The sequence below is a fragment of the Ictalurus punctatus genome, chromosome 17 (genome assembly GCF_001660625.3).
Source record: "Ictalurus punctatus breed USDA103 chromosome 17, Coco_2.0, whole genome shotgun sequence".
Lineage (NCBI taxonomy): Eukaryota > Metazoa > Chordata > Actinopteri > Siluriformes > Ictaluridae > Ictalurus > Ictalurus punctatus.
Window position 1 is genome coordinate 16,988,298 of NC_030432.2, and position 19,934 is coordinate 17,008,231.

The 19,934-nt window shown below is 39.2% G+C and overlaps 1 protein-coding gene across 2 annotated transcripts in view; it reads left to right on the plus strand.

The window, feature by feature from the left end:
- Positions 1–1,140: 1,140 nt before the first annotated feature.
- Positions 1,141–19,934, plus strand: part of crppa (CDP-L-ribitol pyrophosphorylase A) — a 35,026-nt gene continuing 16,232 nt past the window's right edge. Inside the window, exons 1-9 of one of the 2 annotated variants that reach the window (XM_017490143.3) lie at positions 1,142–1,596; positions 2,331–2,607; positions 6,821–6,970; positions 11,369–11,473; positions 11,595–11,640; positions 12,571–12,668; positions 16,138–16,212; positions 16,343–16,435; positions 17,996–18,127. In XM_017490143.3, the coding sequence (XP_017345632.1) occupies positions 1,448–1,596; positions 2,331–2,607; positions 6,821–6,970; positions 11,369–11,473; positions 11,595–11,640; positions 12,571–12,668; positions 16,138–16,212; positions 16,343–16,435; positions 17,996–18,127 (1,125 nt within the window). In that variant the 5' untranslated portion in view covers positions 1,142–1,447. Of the gene's footprint in view, positions 1,597–2,330; positions 2,608–6,820; positions 6,971–11,368; positions 11,474–11,594; positions 11,641–12,570; positions 12,669–16,137; positions 16,213–16,342; positions 16,436–17,995; positions 18,128–19,934 lie in introns of both variants that reach the window. The other variant, XM_053687364.1, reaches the window with a different exon arrangement.

Consider the following 19,934-nt stretch of genomic DNA (forward strand, 5'->3'; position numbering starts at 1 on the left):
GACAGAATCCTTCACATACAGGTTTTTGAAAGGGGGCAACATGGGGGCAAGAGCACACTAAGCACCATGTTATATCTTATCATTATTCACATAATATTACCGTGTTGGCTTCACAGTTGCTCTATAATTCATGATACTCAGGAGATTTGAGACAAATACCCTAAACATACATAATGATACCATTTATTAAGTTTATATGGGGTAACAGTGGCTTACTGGTTTGTATGTTTGCCTCACACCTACAGGGTCAGGGGCCTCTGCCCCATGTGTGCGGAGCTTGCCTGTTCACCCCATGCTTTGGGGTTTCCTGAACACTGACTGGCATTTCCAAATTGTCTGTAGTGTGTGAATGTGTGTGCGATGGGTTGGCACTGTGCCCAGTGTGTCCCCCACTTTGTGCCCTTGGATATTTACATTTACTTTTTATAGCAGACACGACTTACATTTATCTCATTTATACAACAGTGGTGGCTTGAACTCCTGACCTCCTGACCAGTAACCCAGAGCCTTCAACCACTGAGCCACCACTGCTCCCCTGCAACCCTGTGTATGATAAGTTGTATAGAACATGGATTGATGGCTGGATGGCTGGATGGAAGTTTATATGATTTATCAGGAGCAATAGACCTCTGGGGTGGCAGATGCCACTCTATGCCACTCTGTGCCACCCATGTAGCCATGCCCCTTTGTTAATAACCACTTTGTAGCCAATTAGCACACTTCTTCACTCTGGCCTTTCCTCAAACCATTTCATTTCCATACTTGATTTTAATTGTATCATTTTATTTGTTTTATTCTTATTTCTTTTTGCTTAGTCTTTTGTTGATTGTTGTACTTTTTAAATTTATTATTATTCTTCTTTTTTTAAATTTTTTAAAAACATTTTTATGTCTTCTGTAAAGAACTTTGTAAACATTTTTAAGCTAATAAATAAAGCTTTACTTACTTACGCCCCTTTAATTATTAATAGCACCGTAACTTTAATAGTCCTCTATCCAACTAACACACGGTTTGAGGACTAAGAGAACGTATTATTATTATTATTATTATTATTATTATTATTATTATTATTATTCCATTAAAATGGAATGCAGTGGCCTGAGGCTATAACGTTATAATCAGCTTCAGTGCTGATACCATGCTAAAGCTAAAGTAGCGCAGGCGTCTAAGTAAAGGCTGAATCCCAAATGGAGTCCTACTATCTTTATAGTGCACTACATAGGCAGTAGAAGCCATTATTTCATAGCCTCCGAAGTGAACAATTTTAGGAGGTTCAGAGTTATTTGGAAGTCAGTGTTGTCCGTTCTTGTTATTTAGCGCTATTTAGAGTTTTCTTTGCAGGCTGTATGAGCTGGCTAACGGACTAGCCTCGAATCAAAGACGGGGACAGCGCCGGCCTGGCGATCCGGGGCTTTTCCTGAAATTCGAATCCGACCACCGCGAGGGAATGCTGGGGCGCGACGCCGTCGAGTTCCCAGTGGCTGTGGTTCTGCCGGCCGCTGGTTGCGGTGAAAGGACAGGGCTGTCGACCCCCAAACAGTTCTGCACTTTTCTCAACAGACCACTCATCAGCTTCACCATCGAAACTTTTGAAAGGTATCTGAACCGCAAACTATTATTTCTCATTCATACTCTGTCAGTGGAACATAGCGGTGGAGTGAATTGCTTTACAGATCCAGTGAACGCCCTGCATGTGTGAAACCGGTGATACATACAACTAGATGAGGTTTCTAATGCTGGCGTCTCATGTCATGTTCAAAGAGTATGCCTATGAAACGAAAAGCACTGGTGTGTGTTTTGTTGTAATTGATACAAGCGCAATGCATTCTGGGTTATGTAGTTTCTACAGTCTTTCAGTTGAGGTCCACAAGAAGGAATTACTAAATATGGGTTAAGCACCCAGTCTTTCAATATTCAAAAAGACATTAATGTAAGGTTTCATTCAGATTATTTGCTTTTAACAAGACCAAAGGGTTGCTCGGCCCATAACTGGTCTCATTGGTTAGTGGCAATGTAATTACCTCGACACCTAACCCTGACCCTAACCCTTAACTTTTATGGCACATGTAGCCCCGCCAAAAGTGCAGCTCCATCCCAAAAACTTGGATTATTTTGTACAGGATCTGAGCACAACAGCACCACCAATGGCCATAAGAAAAATACACAGAATGGTACGAAGAAGCAAAACTGAGGCTGATTTCTCTCTAGGCCAGATTGTAGATTCATTGACAAGTGATTGATTGACATGACTAATAAAACTCATCATCACTGGTGATTGAGAAGTTACACTTTAGCGCTGGACACTTGATTTTCTTCTTTTCTTCTAACAGAATCCCGTGGGTTGAAAGCATCGTCGTTGTAGTTGCCAAGGAGAGCCATGAGCTCATGCTGCAAATCATCCATCAGTTTCAACATGCAAAAGTGAAAGTGGTTGAAGGGGGAACCACGAGACATAGATCCATCTTCAACGGTCTTCAGGCATTCAGCGAGAGCGCAGAGGGTCCCGTGCTTCCCAGACCAAAGGTGGTCATCATCCACGATGCCGTGCGTCCGTTCATAGAGGAGGACTTTCTACTCAAAATTACACTGGCAGCCAAAGAGCAAGGGGTTAGAACATTCTACATGCACAAATTTTCAACTGTGTGGCTCCTCATTTACTGTTACACTCACTGGCCACTTCAATAAGAACATCTGTTCACCTCTGTATTCATGCACTTATTCAATCTGTCAATCATGTGGCATCAGCACAATGCATGAGATCATGCAGATACAGTGCATCCGGAAAGTATTCACAGCACTTCACTTTTTCCACATTTTGTTATGTTACAGCCTTATTCCAAAATGGATTAAATTCATTATTTTCCTCAAAATTCTATAGACAATACTCCATAATGTCAACATGAAAGAAGTTTGTTTGAAATCTTTGCAAATTTATTAAAAAAACAAAAAAATGCACATGTACATAAGTATTCACAGCCTTTGCTCAATACTTTGTTGAAGTACCTTTGGCACCAATTACAGCCTCAAGTCTTTTTAAGAATGATGCTACAAGCTTGGCACACCTATTTTTGGGCAGTTTCTCCCATTCTTCTTTGCAGGACCTCTCAAGCTCCATCAGGTTGGATGGGCAGCGTCGGTGCACAGCCATTTTCAGATCTCTCCAGAGATGTTCAATCGGGTTCAAGTCTGGGCTCTGGCTGGGCCACTCAAGGACATTCACAGAGTTGTCCTGTAGCCACTCCTTTTGTTATCTTGACTGTGTGCTTAGGGTCATTGTCCTGTTGGAAGATGAACCTTCGCCCCAGTCTGAGGTCCAGAGCACTCTGGAGCAGGTTTTCATCACAGATGTCTCTGTACATTGCTGAATTCATCTTTCCCTTGATCCTGACTAGTCTCCCAGTTCCTGCCACTGAAAACATCCCCACAGCATGATGCTGCCACCACCATGCTTCACTGTAGGGATGGTATTGGCCAGGTGATGAATGGTACCTGGTTTCCTCCAGACATGACACTTGCCATTTAGGCCAAAGAGTTCAATCTTTGTTTCATCATAGTCTGAGAGTCCTTCAGGTGCCTTTTGGCAAACTCCAGGTGGGCTGTCATGTGCCTTTTACTGAGGAGTGGCTTCCATCTGGCCACTCTACCATACAGGCCTGATTGGTGGAGTGCTGCAGAGATGGTTGTTCTTCTGGAAGGTTCTCCTCTCTCCACAGAGACACGCTGGAGCTCTGTCAGAGTGACCATCGGGTTTTTGGTCATCTCCCTGACTAAGGCCCTTCTCCCCCGATCGCTCAGTTTGGCCGGGAGACCAGCTCTAGAAAGAGTCCTGCTAGTTCCAGACTTCTTCCATTTATGGATGATGAAGGCCACTGTGCTCATTGGGACCTTCTATGCTGCACAAATGTTTCTGTACCCTTCCCCAGATCTGTGCCTCGATACAATCCTGTCTCGGAGGTCTACAGAAAATTCCTTGGACTTCATGGCTTGGTTTGTGCTCTGACGTGCATTGTTAACTGTGGGACCTCATATAGACAGGTGTGTGCCTTTCCAAATCATGTCCAATCAACTGAATTTACCACAGGTGGACTCCAATCGAGTTGTAGAAACATCTCAAGGATGATCAGTGGAAACATGATGCACCTGAGCTCAATTTTGAGTGTCATGGCAAAGGCTGTGAATACATGTGCTTTTTTTGTTTTTTATTTTTAATAAATTTGCAAAGATTTCAAACAAACTTCTTTCATGTTGTCATTATGGGGTATTGTTTGTAGAATTTTGAGGAAAATAATGAATTTAATCCATTTTGGAATAAGGCTGTAACATAACAAAATGTGGAAAAAGTGAGGCGCTGTGAATACTTTCCGGATGCACTGTAATGTAATCACAGTTAATGTTCACATCAAATATCAACCATCTCAGTGAATTTGACTGTGGCATAATTACTGGTGTCAGATGGGTTGGTATGAGTATGATGATCTGGGACTTTCCTGCGCAACAGTCTCTAGAGGTTAAACAGAATGCGGCAAAAAAACAAACAAACCAAAAAGATCCAGACTGCGCAGCACTTCTGCAGACAGAAACACATCGCTGATGGGAGAAATCCGATGAGAAATGCTAGACTGGTACAAGCTCAAATATACATTCTTTACAGCCATGGTGTGCAGAAAAGCATTGTGCTGCTGCCACGAGATTGGATAATTGCATGTATGAGCAAGTGTACATGTGGTCCTATTAAAGTGGCCACTGAGTGTACAAGGCAAAGCTGATTTAGTAAGGCTTCATCTACCAGTGTTTGTGCTTTTTATGAATGAGGATGTGCGTGATACGAAATTTTATTGATAACCGAACACTTCAGAACTTTTTACCAAATCTCCATCTACTGCATCTATAAGAATCTCATTCCAACACATTTCTTTCTGTGTTGTTGAAAAACCAGGAAGCCTGTTGACTCAATACTCATTTATAATGGAAGGCTAGGGGCAGTTGTTGAGTTTTGTCAATTAATGTAATAAATACAGACAGGTGACAAAGGAAGAACAAATATAAGGTGTATTAATATGGTGCTGGGCCATCATACTGTTCTAATCTATCACTCGTATATTTTTCAGTACATCACAATAATGCTTCATCACATTAATGGATGAAAATCACAGTCATTGAATGTGCACTTTTGACAATTTCCAGCCTTACTGAATGATCTTGCCCATAAATAAAGAAAGATGTTACTTTATTCAATGTTCCTATTGAAATACAGCCAGTCAAGCAGGCTTTGTGACTGAAGCTCCTCCATCCATGCCTCAATAATGAATCCTTTCTTCTTTTTTATTTAAAATTGAAGTCAAATGAGCCTGATCCTTTTTTTTTTTTTTTTTTTTTTTTTTTTTTTTTTTTTTGTATCTGCCACAGAGCATTATAGGATTTTACTTGTTCAGTCGTATCACGCACCCCTGTCTGGAAGCATCTGTTCATTATCTATCTCTACAAAGTTATTTAGCTTTTCCTTGTTATCCATCTGTATGTAACAATATAACGAAATAAATAAAAACAAATGAAAAACGAATAATTGAGGCTTTAGAATGAGATAGACATGACAGTTTTTCCTTAGGTGGTTTTAATCCTAATTTTAAACACTGGAACAGCCTTTCAGTGGTTTCAAGTTGAAACTCTGTATATGTCGCGCTTATTGTATAAATACATTTGACCAAAAAAATCATGAAAACATCCTATACATCTTTCACATAACAGTTTATTGGCTGCCCCAACAGCTGCCCTTAGGATTCGGTTATAAACAGGTTATATAAACAGATTTAATGTTCTTTTCTCAGTCTGGAGAAGCGTATCGGAATGATTGTCCATGGTGTTCTCATATATGCTACAGATGTGGTCGATAGACATTAGGTCGAAAAACAATGGGTGTTCCTAACCCTTTAGTTATTCGGATTTCAATGTGAAATCATTCAGTGACTACACTAGAAGTAAAAGAAAAAGACTTGAAGTGAGTTGAACTGAAGTGGAAGTATTATTATACAATATTTTTGCCATATTGTGGACCCCTGTTTACAGCATAATGCTGCAAAAATGTTAAAAGTATGCTGATGTTTGTGTCCTGGTTTATCTCAAATCCAAAACAGTAATTTGGCAACACGCACATTGAGATTAATGTTTCGACTGACTTGCTGAAACAAACCACAGTCCCAAAGTATTGTGTCATTTTTATGAGGTGAGTGAGAACTGACCAGAAAGATCTCAGAAAGAAGAATAATTGCTGTGGGTCACAGCTATCTGAGTGTCTGAGTGTGTGCTTTATAGAATAAAATGCTGGTAAGGCTATCACTTTTTAGTGTTAGTTGATTTTAGTTCTCTGTTTCTTCTACCTTAGGCTGTCGCCAGATGGCCTTCATTACCTCTCCATTAGTCCTGATTATACAAGAATGTCAGATTGAGTACAGAGTCATCCATTAAGCCTGAGCAACTTAAACAGCATTACTTTACACAAAACATACTACTTACCCACTCCTTATGGTGATCAGCTAAAATGGAGTAAATTATAAGGAGCATGCTTCCTTGTTGGCTTATGGGTGCCATTATTTACAGGGATCGCGTTGTGCTTAGCCTAAATCCTTCAATTGTGAATTTCTAAATTCTTTCTCAAAAGCTGCTTCCTAAGGGAATCTCCTGGAAAAGAAAAGAAAAATAGTAGCAAACAGTAGTTCAAGTGCAAGTTCATGTCGTAGAAACCAACTTGACTTGCCTGGAGTTTTATTTTGATGGTGCTGTGAGAATCTGAGACTCATTACAGGCATTTCTATTATTCCAACAGGCTTCTGGGGCCATCCGTCCTCTGGTGTCCACAGTGATTGCCACCACCTCCGAAGGCTTCCTGGACCATTCACTGGAGCGAACTAAGTACAGGGCCAGTGAAATGCCCCAAGGATTTCTCTATGATGTCATCTATCAGGCCTACCAACGGGTAAGAAAATGTCTCTCACATCACATTTGAGTACTTTTGTTCACACAGAATTGTACTATACAACAAAAAGACTTGATGATGTACTACTTTGGCTGTCCCATCATGCACCAGGAAGGGACCTGGTGCAGTTAATGACCGAATTGCATTTGTGGTGCCGCTTCAGTCTCTACCTGTAATTCTTAATGAACTGTAGCATGGAAATTGAATTGTAAATGGAAAATACCCGTAGTAGAGTGTTATGAGTTAGCTAGGCAGTGCAGCCTGTCACTATAGTTTATATGTGCATTTTTAACATCATCAAGTCGAATTACAGATTAATCCATTTTTGCAGTTGTGGTTTCCACATGTAGTAGCGAGCTGTAGTGATAACTAGCGAGCAGTCGCCGCACGGTGATGTCATATCTTAGTCATGAAATATTATTTAAATTTTTTATTTTTATTTTATTTAAACACTCTAATTACTTCTGTCTTTAGAAATCAGAAAATATTGATTTGTAATCTTAACTTTTAATATTGAAAAATATTTTTTGTAATCAGAAAATACTGAAACTTTATTTTTCAAATCATCTCGCAATCCCTTGAAATCCTTCCCCCATGATCCCCAGTATGGGAGTCACTGCTGTAGAGCACTGTACAGCGAACTTCTCACAGAATACTGAAAAACAGCACGGACCAGCAAATTAGCACCAGAACAGCTCAACATGTCACAAATTTTTCCATCTAAACATATTTAATGTGGTTCACTTTAAAATTTCAATACAGGTTATGGTGTTAAAAAGAAACACAGCTACAGTGCTATGAAAAAATATTTGCCCCATCCTGATTTCTCCTAGTTATTGAGTATCTCATACAAAATGGTTTTAGATCTTCAAACGGAATACAACATAAAACAAAGGCAACCTGACTAAACACACAATACAGTATTTATTTAATTATTTTATTGAAGCAAAAAAAGTTGTCCAACACCGATCACACGTGAGAAATTAATTGCCCCCTTAAACTTAAAATCTGCTTGTGCCACCTTTAGCAGCAATAAGTGCAACCAAACGCTTCTGATAACTGGAGATCAGTCTTTCACTTACTTCTAGGACTGGGATTTACTCCTATGCTTTGGATCATTGTCTTGCTGCATAATCCAGTTGCGCTTGAGTATCAGTTTATGGACTGAGGACCAGACATTCTCCTTTAGGATTTTCTGGTAGAGAGAAGAATTCATGTTTCCCTGAATTATTTTGAGTTGCAAAGGCCCTGAAGCAGCGAAGCATCCCCAAACCATCACACTTCCACCACCATGCTTGACCATCAGTGTGATGTTCTTTTTGTGGAATCTGTGTTTGGTTTATGCCAGATGTAACGGGACTCCTGTCTTCCAAACAGTTCCACTTTCGACTCCTCAATACACAGAACATTCTCCCAAAAGGTTTGCCTTTCTCCCAGAAGGCATTCTTCCATGGATGCAATTTTTGCCCAGTGTCTTTCTGTTAATGGAGTCATGAACAGTGACCTTTATTGATGTAAGAGAGGCCTGTAGGTCCTTTGATGTTGTCCTTGGCTCTTTTGTGACTTGCTGGATGAGTAGTTGCTGTGCTCTTGGAGGAATTTTGGAAGGTCGGTCACTTCTGGGAAGGTTCACTACTGTGCCGAGTTTTTCCATTTGGAGATAATGGCTCTCACTGTGGTTCTTTCTAGTCACATAGCTTTGTAACCCTTCCCAGACTGATGTCTTTCAGTCACCTTCTTCCTCATCATTTTTGAAATTTCCTTCAATTTTGGCATAGTGTGTTACTGGGAAGACCTCTTCCTTCTGTTGAAAAAGTTCTATTTAAGTGTTGATTTGATTGAACAGAGTTTGCAGTAGTAATCGGGCCTGGTTGTGTCTAGTTCAGCTGAACCCCATTATGAATGAAGCTTCATAGATTTGGGGAATTAGTAACTATGGGGACAAATACATTTTCACACAGGCCCAATTGGTATTGGAAACTTTTTTTGCTTCAGTAAATAAAATTATCATTTAAAAACTTTGTGTTTACACTCAGTTTGCCTTTGCTTTATGTTATATTTTTTTTTTTTGAAGATCTAAAACTATTTAGTGTGAGATACACAAAAACAGAAGAAATCACTTTTTCACAGCTATGTATTTTTTTTTTTAATCTCAGATGGTTCACCTTTACTGCTATCTTTGACTGTGGTGTAGAACATAAGAGTTCTTGAGTACTGATTGTCAAATTGCTTTATAAATGAGAATGAAAGTCCCAACATGTCTGACATAGTGAAGAGGTATAGTCAGGCTATCGAGGTATGTACATGGCTGATATAATGCTGATATATGATATAACACTCCTGGGCCTTTTTGCATTCAACTCCTACAATGGTGAATGTATAGCTCTTTGCTTTTAAAACCAAAGGTAATATATCTTCCCGTGGATGACATGAAGTAGTCCAAACTCTGTTTTTGACTTCATTTTCTCATACTTTTGCTACTCAAGGTTACTGCAGTTTGTCTTTTAAATAAAAAGAGTCAGTGACAGATTTTTAAAATGTGGCCAAGGGATATGTGTCAAAGCTCTTACAGTGGTCCATTCTGCTTGAATGATGTATTCACAGTGTGACATCCTTTGAGAATGATGGAGCCATTGTAGATCCAAAAGAGACACCCAACCCCCGTGTGTTCTACTTTTACAGAAGGCCAAAATGCCAAGAGTTAAATGACTGCAGGACCTGTTGGACTTTTTTTAAGATCACCGAACACACTCTCTCTCTCTCTCTCTCTCTCTCTGAAATCAGGTCTCTCTACAGCCTACAGATGAAATTATCATATATATATATATATATATATATATATATATATATATATATATATATATATATATATATATATATATATATATATATATATATAATAATGCACACACTATGCTGTGAAAAAGTATTTGCCCCATACTCATACCCAATAATATCTCATACTAAATTGTTTCAGAAATATAAACAAAAAATACAGTTTTTATATGATAATACCCAATACCAACTGGGCATGTGTGAAAATGTATTTGCCTATTTTGAAACTACATTCATAATGGGGTTCAGCTGGACTAGACACAACCAGACCTGATTACTACTGCAAACCCTGTTCAATCAAATCAACACTGGTTAAAAGGTCTTACCCAGTAACACACTATACCAAAGTTGAAAGAAATTCCACAAATGATGAGGAAGGTGATTTAAGTACATCAGTCTGGGAAGGGTTACAAAGCTATTTCAAAGGCTCTGGGACTCCAAAGAATCACAGCGAGAGCCATTATCTCCAAATGGAAAAACTCTGCACAGTAGTGAACCTTCCCAGAAGTGGCCGACCTTCCAAAATTCCTCCCAAAGCACAGCAACTACTCATCCAGAAGTCACAAAAGAGCCAAGGACAAAACCAGAGGACTTACAGGGCTCTCTTGCAACAATAAAGGTCACTGTTCATGACTCCACTATCAATAAGACACTGGGCAAAAATGGCATCCATGGAAGAGTGGCGAGGTGAAAACCACTGCTAACTCAGAAAAACATTAAGGCTTGTCTGAATTTTGCCAAAACTCACCTTGATGATTCTCAAACCTTTTGGGAGAATGTTCTGTGGACGGATAAGTCAAAGTGGAACTGTTTGGAAGACAGGGGTGATAATATATTTGTCATCTCGTGGTATTGACGGTATAGTTGATGAACGAAACAAGCATGGTGGAAGGTGAAGTTCAAACCCTAGACGAGGAAGAACAATTAATCCCCGAAAAAGGAGCTTCCTCCGTAATATGGAAGTGGTTCGGATATAGAGGATCAGATGTGAATCAAACGTCTGTGATTTAGAAAGTGTATCAAAAACCAAGTATGGAAACACATCAGATTTATTCCACCACCTCAAGCAAAAACACTGACCACTGTGTGCCGATGTGACTTATCATTACCACAAAAAATACCATGAATTATTGTTATATCATTTTAAGTCCATTCCTTCTGTGATGTGTCTGTGATCTCAGAGCTGTGAGCTAGACTTGTGAGCATTTGTCTGGTGTCCCAGTGTTCCCCTTAGAAAAAGAACAAGTCTGTGGGTAACTTGATTCTAATAAAAATCTCATTACATGTGGTCAAAAGGCAGCAAAACAAAACTCCGTGATTGACACAGAATGTTTCAAAAACTAGCATGCAACATGTTTGTGGTAACTCTGTTCTTGGAGTGGGTGAGTTTATCCATCCATGTTTTCCATTTCCTTTATGAATGGATGCTTAATCCGTGTGCATGTTTACCTTTTTCCTCTTCTGTGTCCTTCTCTGTCATCCATAGTAAATAATTTCACCATTTCATAAACACACACATGGATCTGTTGTTGCTTTGCCTTATGTTCTGATTTCTCTCCACAGTGCAGTGAGTTTGACTTTGAGTTTGGCACCGAGTGCCTGCATTTGGCCCTGCAGTACAGCGGCACCAGTGCCAAGCTCATTGAGGGACCACCGACACTGTGGAAAGTAAGAGACGAGGCCTTTACTTTACTGGAATTTAATGCACGTCACATGTATTCAACCAGTCCACGTTGAGTGGATTTTTGCACATTTTATTTTTTTTAATTTGAGCTTTGCTGCTTTTCAGGTGACGTACAAACGCGATTTGGCTGCAGCAGAGTCAATTATTAAAGGTATTTATTTCTATTTAACGATCGCCCCAACATACAGCCCATGCCCGAAATCAGTGTGTTTAAACTACTGTAGTTTATTTCTTAGTAAGCCAGGATCGTGCCTCTGGAAAATGTCAGCAGCACGTTCTACCCCAGGTTTAGAAGGTGCTGTGTTTTATCACTGTTCAGTGATCGTTTGATTTGTGTGCATATTTACGTGATGGTGTTGGAACGATGCTTTAAGGGAAATTTCCATGCTGTCAGCCTGTCCCCCTGGCTCTTCTGCCCAGGCATTACTCTGCGCTTGGAGGGCAGCCCTGTAACATAATGCCAGAAAGGGTTTAGAGTGGAAAAACAACAAAAAATGCTTTAAGACCCCTTCCCCAGAGATCTTCACTTTCAGCTCCCAGTTAACTGCTTTCTCAGGTCAGCCATTATGGTGCTGGATCTGTGGCTGCATTTGATCTTTTCCGAGGAAAACAATTTACGTTAGGGGAGAATTTGCATGCAGTTACATTTATGTTAAAGCGAAAGGTTGGATTAGTCAGTTGCGCTCAACTCCGTCTGAATCCTGTGTCTGATTATCTACAGACTAAACTCTGACCCTTTGATATGTGGGAGGTATTTCGACCACAAAGAATGCTTGCTGGGTTTTATTACTTGACCCTCAAAACGTTTCTTTTCTACTCACTCCTCGATTGCTTGCTTAATACTGTTGTTTAATGTTCTCTCAGAACCCTGCGAAGATTGTTCCCTGCATGGATCTATGCAGTTGCTTAATTGACATTTCTGAATAAAATGATAAAAATAAGCGATGATATGGTTCACATTCATTAACTAGATATAGGCACATTTCTGTAGGATTTTGCTTTTCACAGGTGTGTCAAGTCTGAGTTTCTCTTCAGTTTTGTATTATTTAAACTCCACATTTGAGCGTTTTCTCATTTCCAGAGACTCTCTTGCTGTCAGCGTGCCTCATCTCAGGAGCCATGGCAGAAACCATTGAGCTTTCCAACAGGCTCCAGAAAAACCTGGAATCCAACCATATGGTAATGAGAATGATTTTGTAATATGTCAGGGTACAATGATTATGATCATAATGTCTATATGACCTCATCTCCCTGCTCAGCAAAAGTAGCGTCTGCTTGGGTGGCCTCGGTGTATCAGATGTTCCTAGGCTAATGTATAATGCATGGAATCCCCCTCCCCAAAACACACACCCAAAACACACACTCCGAACTCCAGTCTCATTCCCACACTCTGTGCAAATCCACACTGGTATACACAAAGCTGTAATTACATCACCTGCAGACATCATGCTGAAATGGATACGTTAACTTGTGAATGTCAGTAAACCTCCCTCCTATTTGTTGGACTTTAATCCTGGAGCCACCTGAGGTCCTCGACATTGTACTGCAAGATGTGGTTTTCTTGGATTTTGGATTGGATTTTTTTCACCTTGTCAGTTCCTATTGTGAACCGGTCATTCAGAGTGATTGTATTTCCATGATCTTCCATTAAATTGCAATTTAATTATAGCATTTTTATTTGTTACTGTGCATGCTTACATGGTGAAAAATTGTGTAGCGGTTGGAGATCAACAGTCTGACGTCCCGAGGCTGAATTCTACTTTAAGAAATCCATCTATATCTTTATCCAGACTAATGTAAAAATGTTGTTATTAACTTGCCTAGGCTTTCAGTAAAGATTATTAGGTAGTAGAGCTCTGCCATATTGTATTGTCCATGATATACCATTACAATTCCTCCCCATGATGAGAATTTGTCATCCCGTGATACTGAAGATATAGTTGGTAACATGTTTACGCTCTGCAACCTGGGCATCTCACACGTACAACGAGAACAAGCATGGTAGAACGTGGAGTTCAAACCCTAGATGAGGAAGAAGAATTAATCCCCAAAGAAGGAGCTTCCTCCATAATATGGAAGTGGTTCAGATACAGAAGATCAAATGTGAATCAAACGCATATGATTTGAAAATTGTGTCAAAAACCCATATGAACAAAGGATGGATGAAACGCATCAAATTTGTTCCACCACCTCAAGCAAAAACACCGACCAGAATATGAGGAACGCCAGAAGTTGCGTGAGGAGAAAGCATCAACATGTTGCCAATCTGAACTGATGAGAAGGAGGGATTCAGTCTAATGGTCCAGAAAATGGACTGTAGATACAACGTGTCATCAAGGAAATAGTTTTCAAAAACAGCCCTGCCAGCTATGTAAGCAGAGTGTCATAGTAGGCTACAAACAGCACTGTCTACGGTGGCGTTTTATGCCTCAACCACAGACATGCGGAGCCATACATTAGCCTCACGGTCATTTTCCCTCTCTCAAGCGTTGCACAGCTCTCAAGACTTGTGGCCAGAAAGATAGCGTTGAATGTTACTATTTTCATATCACAAAAAAGACCATGAAATTTTGTTATATAGTTTTAAGTCAATATATATTTTAAGTCTACGTATATTTAGATTTTATTCAGTGCATTTCTAAATCAGATGCAAATGTAAAGCAGTTCCTTTTAGGAGATCGATACATTGATTGTTTATACATTTACAGCATTTGGCAGACACCCTTATCCAGGGCGACTTACATTTATCTCATTTATACACCAGAGCAGTTGAGGGTTAAGGGCCTTGCTCAAGGGGCCAGCAGTAGCAGCTTGTGAGGTGCTGGGATTTGAACTTATGACCTTCTGATCAGTAGTCCAATGTCTTAACCACTGAGCTACCACTGCCCTTACCCTACCACTTATACATGGTAGGGTGCAAAAGAGAATTTTTCTGTTTAGGAAGCCTGTAGTTTAAGTCTACATACAATGTAGTAGAAAATGTCAAAATTGCACAATGTGAAAGATTTTCCCAGGCTGCCATGCAAATAATATTAACCAATAATCTGAGCTTCTTTTCATATCCACTTCCCCTGAGTGTAAACAATGACCCTGTTTCATGTTACAGGCAAAGAATGTGTTATGGTTTGTTTAACTTGTCAGCGTCTGCTATTAAAGAAAAATCCGGGCATCATCGGTATGGCCCTGCACCTTCAAGTTATGTGAAAGTCGATCCTCTTTTGTAATGGTTCCAAGTTTTAAATCATTAGAGCCAAGCGCACATCCTCCTTTTGATGATATCGCATACTGCACAGATCTTGGTGTCTAATAACGGATTGGCAGCAGAACTGGGACGCTCCTCAGGTAGTGGTTTGGAGTTTCGTGTCCTCTGTGTGGCCATGATCGTTGATGTGGTCCTCAGGACTCCAAACAGATAAAAGAAAAGGAGGAAATGGTGGAAGAGGAAGTGAATTTCTCTCAAAGCCAGCCGTGATCTTAATCCACGTTAAGTGATAGTGTTTCTCTAGTACGTGATGTGATCCGGTTCTCCAAGGGCAGGTGGTGTAATGAGGAAAGAGTTGAGGTCATAATATCATATTAGCAAACTATGAAAGGAATAAAACATGACCGGACATGCAGGTGTAGGAGAATAAACAACAACGGGGTTGTTGCAAAGCGGCTTCACTGTTGGCACACAGAAGATGATTATTTTCCAATAACGGAATATCCAGAAGTGTTTTATTTCCCTTGTATCAAACAATTAGCCAATGATGACAATTTTTTTACTATTATTATTAATGAATGGCACTTCTTACTATTTAACCATTTATAGTTCCATTAAATGTTTATTTGCTTTTCATGAATATCATATAGTTGCATTATTTAAATGTTAACAACTGCTCTTAGACTTATTATACGTGAGTTTCTCTGTAAGTGGGGCTTCTTTTCCAAAAACAGTATAATATGTCAAAATAATCTCATTGGTCATCTGTTATATGGTACAGATGTGGTAGATGGTAGCGATTAAGCGATATAAAAACCACGGCATATTCCTTTAAACAATTTATAGTCCAATTTAGCTAACAGATATTTGCCCTAACATGCTATCGAAATGAAATCTAATCATGTATATATCTGATTGAACATCAGTCAGAAACCAATCCTTATAAGACCTTATAATTATTTTCAATACTTTTAAATTGTACAACTATGAATATTGCATCATCTCGTTTTTGTGGTGTAAGTGCTGCGGTGTAACAGCCCGTGGCCAATCCGTAATTAAGGAGGATTTCATGTCTAACATGGTTTAAATCAAGTCAGCACATTTAATCTCAGAAGTCTACAGGGAAGATTGAAATGCGTTTCTGTGTCACACTTAAATTAGTTATATTTCAAAAGGGTTTACGTGCCCACATGTGTTTCTCATAACCATTTCATATCTATAATTTATTTTCTTCTCTCACTGTTGAGTTTGTACCAATCACAGCCTATTATAGAGTTATTATTTTATCTCTGTGTGTTTCTGTTGACATAAAGTGTAAGAAATGTCTTCAGGTTAAGTGTGTGCGTGTCCAGGTTAGGGTTAATCATTATAATTCTCAGTAAGTAACAGAGGAATTGTTAAACTGTAATCATTGTAACTGAATGCTGATCCTTTTGTGTTTTGCAGGCAGTGGATGTTATCCCATGCACAAAGGAAAATAATAAACTGCTGCTGAAGACCAGGAACTTCATCCAGATATCTGTACTGAAATATTGCACTTAATATTGTTTGGCAGAAACGTGCATTGTAGTTTAGATATACAGAAACTAATCCCGCTGTTACGTAAATGAATCATAATGGGGCTTAATACAATACATTACTTTTTTTGCAGACCAGTGGTGCAAGTTTATCTGAAACCGAGGAGATGGTGAAGTTTTTTAAGGAGTCAAAGCATGCCCTTTTGTATCCGGTTGTTATTGTATGGGTGAGTATCTATACACATCAATGACTGTTTAACAGATGCTGAAGGTTTGTTGTAATTTGGAATACATTTGATTAAAAGTGCATGCAGTTCTGTGATGTTGTGATTCAGTATCCTTAATCTTACATTTGAGTACTTTGACTCCATATTACTATGCACAAAATGTATTAAATTAAGTCTTAACCAGATTAATTGAAATCTGAAAGCTTAAAATCAAGTTCCACATAGTCAAGTTCCAAATTGTGCAGAACTGCTAATCCCCGATGCACGTAAACAGAAGGTCACTATAACTTCTGCTCAAGCTTTTTGTCACCTTTGTAGCCAGATGGCAGCAACAGGAGCTGGAAAAAAAACCTTGGCCAGTTAGCAGCCTGTTCTTTTCCAGCACGTCTACTTCAAAACAAATCTGTCTTAATCTTTGGAAATGTCATCTCATCAAAACGTAATTAAATCCCCACTGTGATTTGTGAAAGGCCTCTGAAACGTGTCTTAAAAACACCCGACCATTTGAATGTGACTGTGGGGCACAATGCCAATGGATCTAAAGTTTAGAGAATGCAAGTGTGTGTTTGTGTTTGTGCGTGTGTGTGTTCTCATTACAACTCGTCAGTCTGTTTGCGAGCGTATGGCACCTGCTTGTCATCACTTTTCAGTGCGTTTCATTTCAAACATGTGACTGTTGGCAATGTGACTGGCCACTTGAATTGAAATAAATGCCTGACGTTCCCAGACCACTGTACCCGTATTGTTACTTTGTAAGATCCCCCTTTTCTCTATATTTGATTTGAATTGAAATCCTACTTCATCTGTGATCCAACTAGAATATAAATAGCTTTAGTCACAGTGGTGGTCCAACATTGTTTGTGGATTATAGCATAGAGATTGTTGTTAGGACCTGATAAGCATACGCTTTCTTTGAAAGCCAAAGGGCATGCATGTGAAATGGTTAATCAGTTTCATGGTAGTGGTAAGAAGCCACTGTAATAAACAGTCATTTTTTTGATTGTAGTGTCATTTGGGGTTTCTCTGTTAGTCATTGCTTATAAGATTGAGTACAGATGAGTTCTAGTCTCCCATAAAATCTGACATTTTAAGACGAGCATCCAGATTTTTAAAAGACACAGCAAACAATGAAGCGAGCCCATGGAAAATACAGCAGAGGTTTAGTCACAGAATCCCAAGTCCTGTGTCAACGGCAAACATTTTAGTTAGCGATTGGGTGCAGTGGAAAATTTACCGAGAATTTTAATTGCTGTCTTTGAAGTGGTTCTGCTGTTTACACGAGCACCCAGCTTTCTGAATAGGAGGAGGATACTGTTATACATGCTGAAATGCCTTCTCTTGGAAGATGGATTATAGTCTAGACACTGCAACCACTTATTTGTGTTCTGCGTTGGTGGGAATGCACATTAACACATGGTGTTCTTCATCCTGCATTGTTCAATCACCAGATACTGAATCTGTTTAAATAACATTGGTTTTTCGTGTTTGTTATTTAGAAAAATAAATACGTGTGGTATCGTAAACCCTGCTTTTAACAGTTCCTCTTCTCCGTGTCTGTAGGTTCATTTACGTATGTCAGATGAGGCATCGGATATCCAAACGAATGAAGAGCTGACTGCCATCATGGATCTCTCCATGAAGGTCAAGCAGGGGAATATTTTACTCTACTGTGTGCAAATTATTTACTCTAAGGTAAGCCGGATTTTATGAATTACATGTTAGATCATTCCAGGAAGTGCTTATTTCATATAAACATGTTCAGGTTATTCAGTCTCCTCTGAAAGTATTGGAACAGCAAGGTATATTTTTGTATACACTGAAGGCATTTGGGCTTGAGATCAGAAGATAAATATGAGACAATAGATCTGAATTTCATCTTTCGTTTATATCTCGATGTGTTAAAAAACTTACAACAATGACACCTTTGGTGACAGACCGAATGGTTTTTATATGAACATAAATATCGGCACATAGTCTTTATAGTAAATAACACTTGATATTTGATTGCATATCTCTTGCAGTAAATGCATCAAGCCGATCACCGACTGACATCACCAAACTTCTTCTTTTGCGATGCTTTTCTATGCTTGTACCGTAGCTTCTTTCAGTTGTTGTTTGTTTTGTGGGGTTTCTCCCTTCAGCCTCCTCTTCAGGAGGTGTAATGCACGCTCAATTGGGTTAAGGTCTGGTAATTGACTTGGCCAGTCTAAAACCTTCTACTCCCACCCCCCAGCCCCCCCCCACGGTAAAGTCTGTTGTGTTAGCAGTGTGTTATGGGTCTTTGTCTTACTGCATGATGAAGTTCCTCCCAATTATATTGGGATTAATTCTGGGATTATATGTATGCAACAGAAGTATTGGCTTTGACATTCCAATACTTTTGGAGGTGACTGTAAGTTACTAGATTTTAAACATGAATCATGTTCTTTATATTAACTTGTACACCAATGCTGTTGAATTCTCGAGTCTGATTGGTCAAAGGTGTTGGTGCCGGATGATCATGCCGGATGTAATTCATTGTACTTGGGTCTTCCTCGATCATCTCTTGCTCATCTCCAGATGGTTCAGAATGCAGCTGCAAGGCTGTTGACCAGGAATTTGTTCTTGTCACCCCAATTTTAGCATCGTTTCATTGGCTCCCGGTCCATTTTAGGATTCAGTTTAAGATTCTGTTATTTATTTTTAAAACTCTTAATGATCAAACTCCCTCTTATCTCAGAGATCTTCTTATCTTCATCTAACAGATTTCTAAGATCTTCTGATAGGTTTCTTCTGTATGTCCCTCAATCCCGGTTAAAAACTAAGGAGGATAGAGCTTTTTCAGTCGCTGCCCCTCGTTTATGGAATCAGTTGCCACTGGACATCCACCTCGCACCTTCAACTATCAATTTTAAGAAGAGCCTGAAAACATATCTCTTCTCCCAGGCGTTTTAATAATTTTTTTTTTTTTACTATTGTCTATTGTCTGTCTTAATTTGGTTTTATTCTGTTTTCTATTTTACTTTACTCTGTTCAGCACTTTGGTCAGCTTCGCTGTGTTAAATGTGCTTTATAAATATAATGTACTTACTTACTTACTTATGAAAGGCAAATCACAGGTTTATATTAATGCACTCTTTCTCATATGTTATAGTCTCTGTAATAACTACATACACAGGCACTTGTACGGTGGACGCTCCACAAAAACATATTAAATACGTGTCTGTTTGTTGATGTGCTGACGTTTCCTGGAGATATTTATGTAGCATTTTTGAAAGCGTCTCCAGTATCAGTGCTGTGTAACACTCAGAGGTAAAGCTGTAACTTTATGTTTTCAGACATGGGAAAGTCTTAGCGCTTTACAGTTTCTCGATAACGTGACAAGCTGCATTTTTACATTATTAACTTCGAGAGAGATGGGAAAAAGAGAGGCTGGTGAGGGAATATGACGTTTTTTTTTTAATAATCAGAAAATAATCTGCTTTAGGCTGATAACTGTAACTCTGCTTCATGTCAGGCT